Below are 12,345 nucleotides of genomic sequence, written 5' to 3' on the forward strand. Positions count from 1 at the left end.
TTTTTGTAACAAGTGAATACGTTCGTTGACTAAAGACATAACACATAATACACTCTTTTTTCGCCACCTGCTGGCATATTTTGTGTAATACCAAGAAATGATCACTGAACGAATCAGTGAACGATTCTGAACGAATTGAACTGAACTGAAAATGAACGAATCTCTAGAAAGAATCATAATTTCCACCACTACCGTCTGCATCTTTCTTGTGATTTTAGCGCCAGTTTGCCCTCCTGCCCATTATTTACTGACGTAGTTTCCAGGGAGCGATTTTTTTTTTACTCAGTAATTAATGTGTTTTAAAATGTAGCGAAGTACAATACTTTAAACAAAATATACTTAAGTAAAAGTAAAATTACAGATTTAAAAATTTACTTTAAAAAGTATTAGTACACAAAAAAGCTACTCAATTACAGTAACGCGAGTAAATGTAATTCGTTACTTTCCACCTCTGCTTCTCTTACCACTCTATACTCATTTGATAATAATCAGAAATGTGTCTTGAGCAGTAAATCATCATATCAGAATGATTTCTGAAGAAACATGTACCTTTTGGATTTGAGATCTTTGGATCATGAGAGTGGTGCTTTTAATGCACAGATGTGATATAAATGTGCTCAGACAGCAATCAGAGCCGAGGGCAGTGCTGTGTTCCTCTTCACCTGCTGCATGTCTCTCTCTCTCTTCTGTCGTGTGTGTGTGTGTGTGTGTGTGTGTGTGTGTGTCAGTCACATAAGTGTGTGTTCCTGATGAGGCTGATCTGTGTCCCGTCTGTCTGTATCCTACTGTATGTTTGATGTGGATGAGGTGTGTGGTAGCTGTGGATATGTGGGGCCCTATGAAATATTTTTGTAATTAATGTAATTTCTGTTACGTTTAAGTTGATAGCATTGCGCTACCAAGCACAAGGTTGGGGGTTCGATTCCCCGGGAACACATGATAGGTATAAATTGTTAGCCTGAATGCACTGTAAGTCGCTTTGGATAAAAGCGTCTGCTAAATGAATACATTTTTAATTCAATTTTAAATTTAAATTTTAATATATATAAGCATAATATAACAATTACTATCTTGAACAATTATAGAACTTCTACCATAATTATATTTTATCATCAAAAAGTCTGTCTAATCAAATAAATGTATAAAATATTAACAATTAAGTAACTTTTAGTAATTAAACGATGTGTTTTATACATTGTATTGATTGTTCTCATTGATAATTCTTCAATTCACCCTAAAATCATAGGGCCCTTGGTATGTGTGTTTCTGTGTCTGTTTGGTGTGTTTTAGAGGATGTGTGTTTCTCCTTCTCATCGGTGGTTGTGTGTTCTCAGTGCCCTTCGCTCCGTACAGACTGCAGGACATCGCTCTGAAGCCGCTGCTCTTCGAGGTGCCCAGCATCACCATGGACTCTGTGTTCACTGGCCGTGATTGGCTCTTCCAGGAGGTCGACGCCTACCTGCACCCCGCCCACTCCTCCACCAATCACGGCGTGGTCCTGGTGGGCAGCATCGGCTTCGGCAAAACTGCCATCATCTCGCGCCTCGTGGCTCTCAGTTGCCATGGAAACCGCATGCGACAGATCGCCTCCGAGAGCCCACAGGCGTCGCCGAAACGTAAGCCTGTTATTAGAGTACATCCTGACCAAACTTCACATGTGCTGCAGTCAACTCTTCTAGAGCTCGTTTAGTGTGTGTCTTTCTCTGTCGCACAAATAATAAATAGAATATAATCAACATGGGTGCTTTGAAACAAATACCTCTGTCTACATTTCTGGAAAAAACTTGTTCCTACAGTTCACTGCAGTTTCCAGCTGGAAGGAACACTAGTGGCAGTAATACACCAACAATATTTATTACTTTTTACACAAATGATAATAACCGGTGCAGATTATTAATTAATAAAGGCTTATTTTGCACAATTTTAAGTGTACAGTAGTAGTATATGGCCTCAAAACATTTTTACCACAGTGCATTATTTGTAAAATAATACAATTGGATGTTTGCATCACATAAACGCTCCGTATATTTGGCTTTTCTTACATGGTAAACTTGCTCTGTATCACACCCGGTACAGCATTGCACTTGTGATGAAAAGAGTATGAAACCTGTCAAAAGAGTCAAAAGAGCTCGAAGACTTGTGAAAGCAAGATAAAATGACACAACTGCTTCGGCAAATGCATCTTTTATCTTATGTTTGCTTTTGTAAACTCTCTCAGTTAGGTTTAGTGTAGAAGGTACGCTATTTTCAAAAGTGACAGAGCATTAAACTTTTAGTTCCACTCACTGGACATTTCAGTTATGAACTGCTGCAATACATACAACAACCAGTGTAAGAAATCATCGTCAGATTCATCTGTTTCAGACAAAACTGAACACGCTTTTAGTGCCACTCACTAGTCATTTCACTTTGAAAAGTGTCACAAAACAATGTTTCCACCCGGCAGCCATGTTTTTCCAATGAGCCTGGACTGAGTGTATTTGATTGTTTGCATGTGTGTGGTCAGATGGAGATGACATCCCTCTCACACAGCCGCAGACTTCCCATGGTACACTGGGAGGAGGAAGTTGCCCTGGAACTCCGGAAATGAGGAGGAGGCAGGAGGAGGCCATGAGGAGGCTTGCATCACAGGTACACACACACACACACACACACACACACATCAGTCTCCTCACAATAGATGCTGTTGACTGGTAGAATTGCTTCTGCTCGCACACAAAAGGCTGTCTAAACCTGTGCAGGCTTGCTGTCTCAGCTATTGCATTATGCAGATATGTTTAAAAAAGAGAAGTAAGTTTGCCAGTGAGTCTCATAAAATATTTATTCAGGCAGAAAGCGATTTCCTTGCAATGCTATTAGATCAAGTTAAGTCACTGCATTAATAATCAACTCTCACTTTCTACCCTTCTGGATGGTTAAAGTCCTTTGAAAACATTGGTGTGAGTGAATTGGTATTCTAATATAGTTGATGGTCACAGACTGCGTCTGAGTTGTGATGTGTGCGTTCACACTCTGTGTTTCCCCGTTAAACCATCACACTCATTAACAGAGCTTTCGGAGTGTGTGGAGCTCGAGGGGAGGTTTCTGGTGTGTGTTGTTCTTGCTTTTGCAAGTCGTTTCCCATCAATCTGAATGATCATGCAGAGACACAGGAACAGCATTTGGAAATAAGTCAGATTATTTTATTTTATTTTACACCATAGTAGGTCAAAAGGTTGTGAGTTATGTTTTAGCCAAACTTGATCACCAAGTTGTTTGTTAATTGTCTGAATGGTGTGAATAATATGAGTGAAAAATAGTTTTAATTCACTTTTTGTGTTTAATTACATTAATGTTTGTATTTGTTTGTAACATGAATATGTTGTCTTGCAAAAAAAAAAAAAGTTAATAATATGCAGATTTCTTTTGCTCAGTTATTTGTTTGTTTTATTTATTTATTTATTGAGTAGGCACTACCTCTGCTGCATAATCCTCAAAAATCCTCAGTTTTTTTGCCCTTCGAATCATGTATTAAAGCAGCTAATTAAGCTAATTACTGCTTTAATGGAACCAGTTATGTGTACTTGTCTCAGAGATGGGTGTCCGACAGAAACTAATGACACAAGGCTCGCCAAATTCCAACTGAAGGGAGAATAAGTTTGCAATTCAGCACTGTGCCACTCAAACCTCTCAGGGGACAAATAAAGACACACTACAGCCACAGCATATTGTTTTTCCTCTCCTCATTTAGGGATTGTTGTTCCACATCATAATGCACACATCAGTATTATTAGTATAGTTTATAATTACAGCAAACTGGCCCTAGATCAGCATATAATCTGCCCTCCGGTGGTTCTCTGAGCTGTGCTTCTCTTGTCCGCCCCCTGCAGGTCGTGGCGTATCACTACTGTCAGGCAGATAATGCATACACCTGTCTGGTGCCGGAGTTTGTGCACAACGTGGCAGCGCTTCTGTGTCGCTCGCCACAGCTGGCCGCATACAGAGAGCTTCTGCTGAAGGAGCCACACATTCAGAGCATGCTCAGCCTGCGATCCTGCGTCCAGGATCCACTCGCTGCCTTCAGACGAGGCGTGCTAGAACCACTGGACACACTTTATAAAGGCACGAGAGAGCCACAGTTAGAAACAAACAATCAAGAGTTTGTTGTTTTGAAAGGTTCAGACAAAAATGTAAACTGCTGAAAATATCCTCACCCTCAGGTCATCCAAGATCAGGATGAGTTTGTTTCTTCATCAGGTTTGTAGAAATGTAGCACTGCATCAGTGTCTCATCAATGGATGCTCTGCAGTGAATGGGTGCCGTCAGAATGAGAGTCTGATAAAAACATCACAATAATCCACAGCACTCCAGTCCATCAGTGAACATCTGGAGAAGACAAAAGATGAAACACATCCAGCATTAAGATGATTTTAACTCAAACACATAGAGTCTATAATCGTAATAACACTTCCTCCAGTGAAAAAGTGTTCTGGTCTGAATCAGGAGAGAAATCTGCACAGATCAAGCAGCGTTTAAACAACTCTAAACTAATCTGTGAGAGACAACAGCTGATGCACTTTTTCACTGGAGGAAGTGTTATTATTTACTCTCATTCTGACGGCACCCATTCACTGCAGAGAAACAAACTCATCCTGATCTCAGATTATCTGAGAGTGAGGATATTTTCAGCAAAAACTGTAATTCTGTTGTAAGGAAGATGCAAAAGATGTAAAATAATTCAAAAGATTGAATGCACGATATAGTTTGTTCATTGTTGTTTATCCTCAGAGAGGAAGATCAGTCCAGATGAAGACCTCATCATTCTCATTGATGGTCTGAATGAGGCTGAGTTCCACAAACCAGACTACGGTGACACCATTGTGTCTTTCCTCTGTAAAGCCATCAGGAAGTTCCCAGTCTGGCTCAAGCTGCTGGTGACTGTCAGGACCTCCATGCAGGTACTCACTTTGTTCACAAATACAGTAAAAATTTGAAATGTGAAATATTATTCTAATGTAAAACATCTGTTTTCTGTGTGAATCTGTGTTAAAGTGTAATGTATTTCTGTGATGCTCCGCTGTATTTTCAGCATCATTCCTCCAGTCTTCAGTGTCACATGATCTTCAGAAATCAGAATAATATGATGATTTACTGCTCAAGAAACATTTCTGATTATTATCAATGTTGAACACAGCTGTGCTGATGAAACCTGTGATACATTTTATTTTCAGGATTCACAGATCAATAAAAAGTTCAAAAGAGCAGCACTTATTTGAAATAGAAATCTTTTGTAACATTATAAATGTCTGTACTGTCACTTTTGATCAGTTTAATGCATCCTTAATGAATAAAATGATCAGTTTCTTACTGATCCCAAATTTTTAACAGATCTTAGAAATAAAATAAGTAGAAATGTGTTTCAGTGACAATTCTGACCCAGACTAGACACTTTTGATCTGACCCTGGTGTGTACACACAGGAACCTTGATCATTTAAAGAGTTTACAGTTAGAAATCTTTTTTGCTGACATGAAATGATGAATTTTAAATAGTTATAATACATGTTTCTTTTAGTAACTTGGTTGCACTATTTAGATAACATGATTTCATTGACTTTATTTTGATGGTACCTTTAACACATTCTGTGGACTTCTCATTAGAATATTAGTAGACTGGTAGGGTAAGGGTTAAAATAAGTTTATGTATGTATGTTGAAAAAATAACTTCTAGTCACCATCACTATAAAGAGTTCTCCGATATTGAGAGTTTGTTGGTATGTAGGTGCAATGTTGCTCAAAAGGGATCATCACAATAAAGTGTTACCAAAGATTATTTCCTTGCACCTAAACACGTCAAAGAGCTCTCTTTCCTTCTTTGCAGGAGATCACCAAACCTCTGGCCTTCCACCGGATCTCTCTGGACGCTCTGGAGGAACACGATGCCATCGACCACGACCTGCAGAGCTACATCCTCCACCGCATCCACAGCAGCGCAGAGATCCAGAACAACATCTCCCTCAACGGCAAGATGGACAACACCAGCTTCAGCAAGCTGAGCTCACACCTCAAGGCCCTCAGCCAGGGCTGCTTGCTCTACCTGAAGCTCACCTTTGACCTGATCGAGCGCGGCTATCTGGTGCTCAAGAGCTCCAACTACAAGGTGGTGCCGGTCAGTCTAGCCGAGGTCTACCTCCTGCAGTGTAACATGCGCTTCCCCACGCAGTCGTCCTTCGACAGGGCCCTGCCGCTGCTCAACGTGGCCCTGGCTTCACTGCATCCTCTCAGCGATGAGCAGATCTACCAGGCCATCAACAGCGGCTCGGTGAAGGGAGCGCTGGACTGGGACGACTTCCAGCAGAGGATGGAGAACCTGTCGGTGTTCCTGGTCAAGAGACGGGATGGGACACGCATGTTTGTGCACCCATCCTTCAGAGAGTGGCTCATATGGAGAGAGGAGGGAGAGAAGACCAAGTTCCTCTGCGATCTCAGGTCTGACAGAAAGCTCTGGCTCTGTGTCGTGAAACAGAACGAACCAACAAACTCTTCTGTTTACCACAGACTACAATGCTTTGATGCTCATTTTGGAGCACTTAGATTAACTCGACCATCTTAAAACCAGCAAACCAGCATTTTTAAAGTCAAATATGTGTCCCTGCAGCACACAAGCAGTTTTGAGTCTCTGGGGTGTATTTGTAGAAATACACAACAATACACTGTATGAGTCACAATTATAGATTTCTCTTTTATGCCAAAAATCATTAGGATATTAAGTAAAGATCATGTTCCATGAAGATATTTTGTATATTTCCTTCCGTAAATATATCAAAACTTCATGTTTGATTAGTAATATGCATTGTTAAGGACTTCATCTGAACAACTTTAAAGATGATTTTCTCAATATTTAGGTTTTTTTGCTCCCTCAGATTCCAGATTTACAAATAGTTGTATCTCAGACAGATATTGTCTTCTCCGAACAAACCACACATCAATGGAAAAGAAACTCTTATGACTGGTTTTGTGGTCCAGGGTCACATTTAGGACCTGCACTAATAAATCACTGTATGACCCACATCTCAAAATTAATTTTTATAGAATTTTTATTGAAAATAGGAAAACTGAAAGTTTAAATACTCAAGACATGTTTTATTTAATATGTACATTCATAGGTGTAAACATTGGTTTATGCACTAACATGTCAATAGATATGAGTTCAATCAATATCGAATTTTGCTCATGCAATAATACAGTGCTTAGAGAGAGACTGTAAAAATGTATTGTGCTGAACTAGTGAGATCTATACACTGAAGAAATGTCAGGGTTTTGATTGTTAACTACAATTAAAAGCATATATATATAAAAATCATTTTTTGGAAAAAAAAAACAGAAAAGATGTTACACATATTTTGGTAACACTCTACATAAAGCCTTGAAGACTAATTATGCATAATTTTAACCAGTTAATCTATAATAACACTTTTACACTATGCATTTTAAATTTGTTTATAATTATTTACAACATATAATGTTTTTCTAGAAATGTCTGCACATTATGAAAAATTTAAATGCATTATACCATGTATTAAGTTACTAATTAAGGTACTAAAATAACTAAAACTTCACTAAAAGGCCTATTTAAAAAAAAAAGACAAAAACAACAAAATTTATAAAACTGTGACTAAATTTAGTGAAAAAAGAAAACATAAAAATAAAATGCGTTTCTAAAAATATAATAGTATATCAGTATTACAAAAAAAAAAAACCTGACAACCTCTTAAAATTATAATTAAGATTTTAGTTACATTTATGCATTTAGCAGTTTCAGTTATCCAGAGCAGCTGACAACCGAGCAATGAAGCAATGTGTCACAATTCCTAATACTGTACATGAATGCTACAGATATTCAAGGTTTTCTGAGAGGGAAATATGATGTCCTCATGTATTTTCATGACAGGTCTAGTTTAACACAAAACTGTCGCTTGAAGATTTTCTCATTTCTTACACGTTGGTTTTGTTTTTTAAAGGAATGGCCACACGCTTCTGGCTTTCTGGTTGTCCAGACAAGAAAACAAACTCAACAGACAGCAGACAATTGAGCTGGGTCACCATATCCTGAAAGCACACATATTCAAGGTAAGATTGTCATGCACAGATCGCCATCGTTTAATAACACTGAGCTTTCATGCATTAAGGCTTCTTGTGTGTGGTGCTGTAGGGACTGAGTAAGAAGGTTGGAGTTTCTTCATCCGTCCTGCAAGGGCTGTGGGTGTCATACAGCACAGAGAGTTTATCCACAGCTCTGGCGTCGCTCAGAAACCTTTACACACCCAACATAAAGGTGCTTCTCCACTCTACACTGGAAAAATTCAAATAAGCTTTTGTTTGTTTCTATGCAGTTTCAAGAAAATAGCATTTTTTTAGTATTTGAGACTCAAAAGGTTTTGTAAACTGGAAAATGTGCAGTTGCTTTTTTTTTTTTTTTTACAGTGCATGGACCGTGCATTATTTTCTGGCTCCCCAGCATTAGGTTTATTTCTCACGTGCATGCTCTGTAGGTGTCCCGGCTGCTGATTCTGGGCGGCGCTAATGTGAATTACCGTACGGAGGTGTTAAACAACGCTCCGCTGCTGTGTGTGCATGCTCACCTGGGCTACTCCGACATGGTGCACCTGCTGCTGGAGAACGGCGTCAGTGTGGACTCTGCATCTGAGAGCGGCCTCACTCCGCTGGGCTACGCCTCCGCCGCCGGACACCTGGCCATCGTCACTGCCCTGTGCAAGAGGAGAACAAAGGTACGAGGAATCACGCTGCACAATACATGCACTTGGGTTTCTGAGACTGAGAGCAATCAGTGTCAAGATAGTATATCAGTATTACTAAATGACTGATGAAATCCATGCATTATTCACAGAATTAGCATCATCCAGTCAATCAGATTGGAGCTTTGATTTGGGCATATTTGATGAATGATATTAATTCGTGCGTCTGTCCTCTCCACAGCTCGACCACCTGGACAAGCTTGGTCAGTGTGCTCTAGTGCATGCTGCTCTCAGAGGACATCTGGACGTGATGAAGTTCCTCATTCAGGGCGACTGGGGCCCCTCCCCCACAGAGTCACAGGCCACGCCCTCCCCCACACGAGCCACGCCCCCAGAGTCACAGGCCTCCAGCCCCGAGCACCAGGAGGAGCAGCAGGAGTCTAAACAGCAGACACAAGCGGATGCTCAGGAGCCTGCGAGCTTCAGCAAGAGTGTGGCAGTGCAGCAGGCCTTTACAGCAGCAGCCAGCATGGGTTACACAGAGGTAACGACCTCAGATGATCCACAAATTACCAGAAACCTATTACTTTTGCTGAAGCATTTGTAACAATACCTGTGAACTATTTACACATCATGCATTGATTAGATAAAAAAAAATATTATTTTGCCACTAATTGCATTGCTCCATCAATGTTCAGTTAAAAAGATATGGTGCATTTTAGAGAAGCCGTTTATTGTGGCCAGCCTAAGGCACACCTGTGCAATAATCATGCTGTCTAATCAGCATCTTGATATGCCACATCTGTGAGGGGGATGGATTATCTCGACAAAGGAGAAGTGCTCACTAACACAGATTTAGACAGATTTGTGAACATTATTTGAGAAAAATAGGCCTTTTGTGTACGTAAAATAAGTATTTGAGTTCAGCATGGGGGCAAAGACAAAAGTTTTGTGTTTATAATTTTGTTTAGTGTATATTTAGTCTAAGGGAATAGTAAAAAATATATATAATAATTACCTTTCTTTGTGCCTGTAGCCCTGTTGTACCCTATAGTACACACACTGGGTCCAAAAGTCCATTTTAATTGGAATGGTTTTATTGATTTCAGCATAATTTGTCTTTTTGGCTGGACTTTTTCAAAGAACTTGTCAACGCATTATGGGATTCATGGGATTCATGTCTACAATTTATTAAAATGCTGCCCACTAGGCATAGCCCACACACATGTGTCCTGCAGCACAGAAGCAGTCATCAGTAGCACAGCTATATCTGGAGAAATAAATACAATATACTGTATGAGTCACAATTACACATTTCTCTTTTATACCAAAAATCATTAGGATATTAAGTAAAGATCATGTTCCATGAAGATATTTTGTAAATTTCCTACTGTAAATATATCAAAACTTCATGTTTGATTAGTAATATGCATTGCTAAGAATTCATTTGAACATTTTTAAAGATGATTTTCTCAATATTTATTTATTTTTTGGTCCCTCAGATTCCAGATTTACAAATAGTTGTATCTCAGCTTTCAGATGATGTATAATTCTCAATTTCACAAAACTGACCCTGAAGGGGTTTTGTGGTCCTGCTAACTGTGTCTGTGTCTCTCAGGTTGTGTCTTATCTCTTGGACTTGCCTGACGGGGATGAAGAGGACACTCCTCGTGCCCAGATCAACAGCTATGACACCCTGTGGGGTGAGACAGGTAGAGGGTCAATAACTGTGTTCAAGGTCTAGTGAGCTTCCTACATAGACTCTTTGGTTCTGGAAGTATTTTTCCCATCAATTATTCCCACAGGCATTTTATTAAAGCCTTGGTTTAAGAGTTATCAGTCATAAACCAAACCAACCAACTACAAGGAGAATCACAACATTACAAACTTTCTCTTAATATCAGCCGCGTTTATTCTTCTCGGTTAATTAAAATGTTTAATTAGTGACATTTTAAAATCTTTATTTGAATATGGCAACATAACATCACGCTCTACAATATTTCTATGAATGAATCGCTGAGACAGAGACGATCAGCCAATCACTGTGTGCATAGTTAATAAGCTTGATGACATCATCCACAGCCCCGCCCCCTAGTCCTTACTACAAGTTTGTCTCAGCAGCTTTGTGAGCTTAAATCTTTCACTGCTATCTAGGAGCTCTGTTAGTGGTGAGCTACACGTGTTGTTACCCTAAAGACAATGTTGTGAGACTGTCCCTGTGGTGACTGAGCGCTCTGTCCGGCTCGTGTCCTCAGCGCTGACCGCTGCTGCCGGCCGAGGGAAGCTGGAGGTCTGTCAGATGCTGCTGGAGCAGGGCTCGTCCGTGGCTCAGCCCAACCGCAGAGGAGTGTGTCCGCTCTTCAGCTCCGTGCGTCAGGGCCACTGGCAGGTAACTGAGACACACACTCGTCTGTGTCATCTGCAGAGAGTGTTTCTGCATGCTTCAGCTGTACACACTCTTCCAGACGGTGGATCTGCTGGTGTCACACGGAGCAGACGTGAACCTGCCGGATAAACACGGCCGGACTGCGCTCATGATGGCGGCTTCGGAGGGACACCTGGACACAGCGGAGCTCCTCGTGGCTCAGGGTACATCACACACACCTGTACGAGCTGCAACAACACATGTGACAGTAGTGTAACCGTTTCACTTACTTTGTTAAAGTCATGTAACTGATTACTTTTCTACATTTGAAGCATATTTATTATCTAATTGTGTTCTTAAATTTACCAGCTGATGGCTAATCAATTGAATTCATCATCAGTTATCTGACATTATTAAGATGAATTTGTTCTGACAGTTTAGCTCTGAGTTGTTCTCAGGTAAAGGACAGTGAGTAAGCGGTGATATGGAGGTGTGTGAGGTGTGTGCAGGTGCGTGTGTGGATCTGAAGGATAAGGAGGGTCTGACGGCGCTCAGCTGGGGCTGTCTGAAAGGACATCTGTCTGTGGTTCGCTGCTTGGTGGACAGAGGAGCTGCCACGGACCACGCCGATAAAAACGGACGAACGCCTCTCGATCTGGCCGCCTTCTACGGAGACTCTGACGTGGTGAGCCAGGTCTCAGTTCGCTCGACAAAACTAGGTTAAAAAATACTTCAACTTTTCTAAATATTCCCCCAAGAGCTTTCAAACTACATCCACCAAACTCAAAACACAGCTTCAGACGATTTTGACCACATCTGGACTTTTGGGTTTCCCTCAGTGGACTTAGATTTACTTTGAGAAGCTGCAGCTGTAATTAAACTCCTCCAAACCTGCTGTTATCCTTTTCTGCTGTTTTGACCTTTTCTGCTTATTAATCCTGCGGATTCTTTGCTAGTGGTAAATATATATATATTTATTTATTTATTTATTTATTTATTTATTTATGTTTGACCAAACAGATTTTTAGCCTACTAATTTTATTCTAAGCCAATTTAAGAAAAACCTCCCAGGTAGCCTAACATGTTTTCATTCACTGTAACACACAGCAACTGAAGCTTTTTTTTTGTCTTTAGAGTGTAGTCTGCTCTTCTGCACACTCTCCATCCCGATAACAGAGGAAAGAGCTTCAGCTCCGTCAGTTTGGGTCATAAAACACCCTAAATAACACGAAAACCTTACAAAACTC

General features: G+C 40.3%; 1 protein-coding gene across 1 annotated transcript in view; it reads left to right on the forward strand.

The window, feature by feature from the left end:
* The window catches only part of LOC132121901 (protein TANC2-like), a 34,515-nt gene that overhangs the window by 13,133 nt on the left and 9,037 nt on the right, over positions 1 to 12,345 (forward strand). Inside the window, exons 5-18 of the mRNA XM_059531634.1 lie at positions 1,335 to 1,616; positions 2,507 to 2,631; positions 3,870 to 4,101; positions 4,768 to 4,937; positions 5,859 to 6,466; positions 7,999 to 8,107; positions 8,190 to 8,312; positions 8,530 to 8,766; positions 8,975 to 9,071; positions 9,192 to 9,277; positions 10,352 to 10,445; positions 10,989 to 11,122; positions 11,199 to 11,322; positions 11,608 to 11,783. Of these exons, the coding sequence (XP_059387617.1) occupies positions 1,335 to 1,616; positions 2,507 to 2,631; positions 3,870 to 4,101; positions 4,768 to 4,937; positions 5,859 to 6,466; positions 7,999 to 8,107; positions 8,190 to 8,312; positions 8,530 to 8,766; positions 8,975 to 9,071; positions 9,192 to 9,277; positions 10,352 to 10,445; positions 10,989 to 11,122; positions 11,199 to 11,322; positions 11,608 to 11,783 (2,597 nt within the window). The remainder of the gene's footprint in view (positions 1 to 1,334; positions 1,617 to 2,506; positions 2,632 to 3,869; positions 4,102 to 4,767; positions 4,938 to 5,858; positions 6,467 to 7,998; positions 8,108 to 8,189; positions 8,313 to 8,529; positions 8,767 to 8,974; positions 9,072 to 9,191; positions 9,278 to 10,351; positions 10,446 to 10,988; positions 11,123 to 11,198; positions 11,323 to 11,607; positions 11,784 to 12,345) is intronic.

The sequence above is a fragment of the Carassius carassius genome, chromosome 40, assembly GCF_963082965.1.
Source record: "Carassius carassius chromosome 40, fCarCar2.1, whole genome shotgun sequence".
In the NCBI taxonomy this organism is placed as follows: Eukaryota; Metazoa; Chordata; class Actinopteri; order Cypriniformes; family Cyprinidae; genus Carassius; species Carassius carassius.